Source organism: Condylura cristata, unplaced genomic scaffold (genome assembly GCF_000260355.1).
Source record: "Condylura cristata isolate star-nosed mole 26May11 unplaced genomic scaffold, ConCri1.0 scaffold00202, whole genome shotgun sequence".
Lineage (NCBI taxonomy): Eukaryota > Metazoa > Chordata > Mammalia > Eulipotyphla > Talpidae > Condylura > Condylura cristata.
In genome coordinates, this window is record NW_004567303.1 from 9,201 (window position 1) to 10,514 (window position 1,314).

At 71.5% G+C, this 1,314-nt stretch overlaps 1 protein-coding gene across 1 annotated transcript; it reads right to left on the reverse strand.

Moving 5' to 3' along the window:
• Window positions 1-62: 62 nt before the first annotated feature.
• On the reverse strand, window positions 63-654 carry LOC101628435 (collagen alpha-1(VI) chain-like; the record flags this gene model as incomplete). The annotated part of the gene is made up of 2 exons (XM_012734961.1): window positions 469-654; window positions 63-206 (listed from the first exon to the last, which is right to left on the reverse strand). Coding segments are annotated over exons 1-2 (330 nt in total), but the record flags the coding sequence as incomplete, so codon positions are not given.
• Window positions 655-1,314: the final 660 nt, after the last annotated feature.

Genomic DNA, 1,314 nt, shown 5'->3' on the forward strand with positions numbered 1-1,314 from the left:
TCTGAAAAGTAAAGGGAACTGGGTGAACGTCCTGCCCGGCCAGAGGCCTGGCCAGGGCGGGGCCGGGGGCCACTCACGATCATGTCGGTGATGGTGTCGATGGTCTGACTGATGACCGCCTCGGCGTCCAGGCTCTGCCCCCAGTCGGCCGCGGTGAAGTTGCGCCGGTAGGTGTGGTCTGTGGCGATGATGCTCAGACGCTGCTCCTGGGGTGTGGTGAGGGCAGGGTAATGGGGTGGCGCTGGGGTGAGGAGGTGGAGGCTCGGGGCAGCAGCTGCGGGGTGCGGGTGGGGGCGCTGCGGGGATGCGGGGCACAGGTCGCCACAGCTTGGGCGCGGGAGGGACATGGTGGGGTGTGGAGACCGTGGGGGCCGTGGGGGCCACGGGGCGGGGGGACGGGGTCAGGGCCCGGGGTTGCTGGGGGCGGGGATTGTGGGGGGCCAGGGGGCGCGGGAGGGGGCAGCCCACCAGGTGGTCCGGCGTCACGGCCACCGAGAAGACTTTGACACCCAGGTGCCGGGCCTCGCTGACCGCGTCCTCCAGGCCACCGCACGGCTCCTTGTAGCCTTCCAGAGGGTGCCCGTCGGTCACCACGATCAGGTACTTGTTCTCCTTCAGGTGGGAGCCCCTGGGGGTGGTGGTCGTGAGGCGCATCTGGGCGCCGGCCCATGAGCCCCCTGCTCCTCGGACGCACCCCCCGCTGGCTGTGTCGGGGGTCGGGGAGCTCACTGACCAGGACGTTGCCGGAGCACAAAGCGTGCATGGCCGGGAAATGCCCGCGAGGCCGCGAGGGTGGCAGAGCCCTGTCTGCCCTGGGCGGGCACGGGGGTGAGCCCGAGGGACAGCAGCCCACCCCTGCGGGGTCAGCGCAGCCGAGAGCCCGGCCGTGTTCACCGGCCCCTGCGCATGACTCTGAGGCTCAGGGTGGGCTGCACGGTGGTTGCAAGCCTGAGAGCCCGGACCCTGGACGGGGGCGGGGCCTGCTGGGGCCGGGCTCCTGCTCCTGCTCCAGAGCCGCTCGTGCCCCACTGCAGCAAGTTCGACCTCTACACCAAGAGCCCGGACCTGCCGGATGTGGCCCAGCTGCGGCCCTACTACCAGCGGCTGGTGGACAAGTACTGCCCCGGCGTCCTGAGCTGGTGACGCCGCCCCGGCCCGCCGGCCTGAGCTCACTCCGGCCGCCCCGCTGGCCGCCTGCCCCGCGGTCACTGTGCGGGCCCAATAAACCCCTTGCAGCAGCCGTGGGGTGTGTTTGGCTGAGGGCGAGGGAGGCCGCCGTGGACCCCGCGTGAAATCTGGGGTCTCCTGCTCACC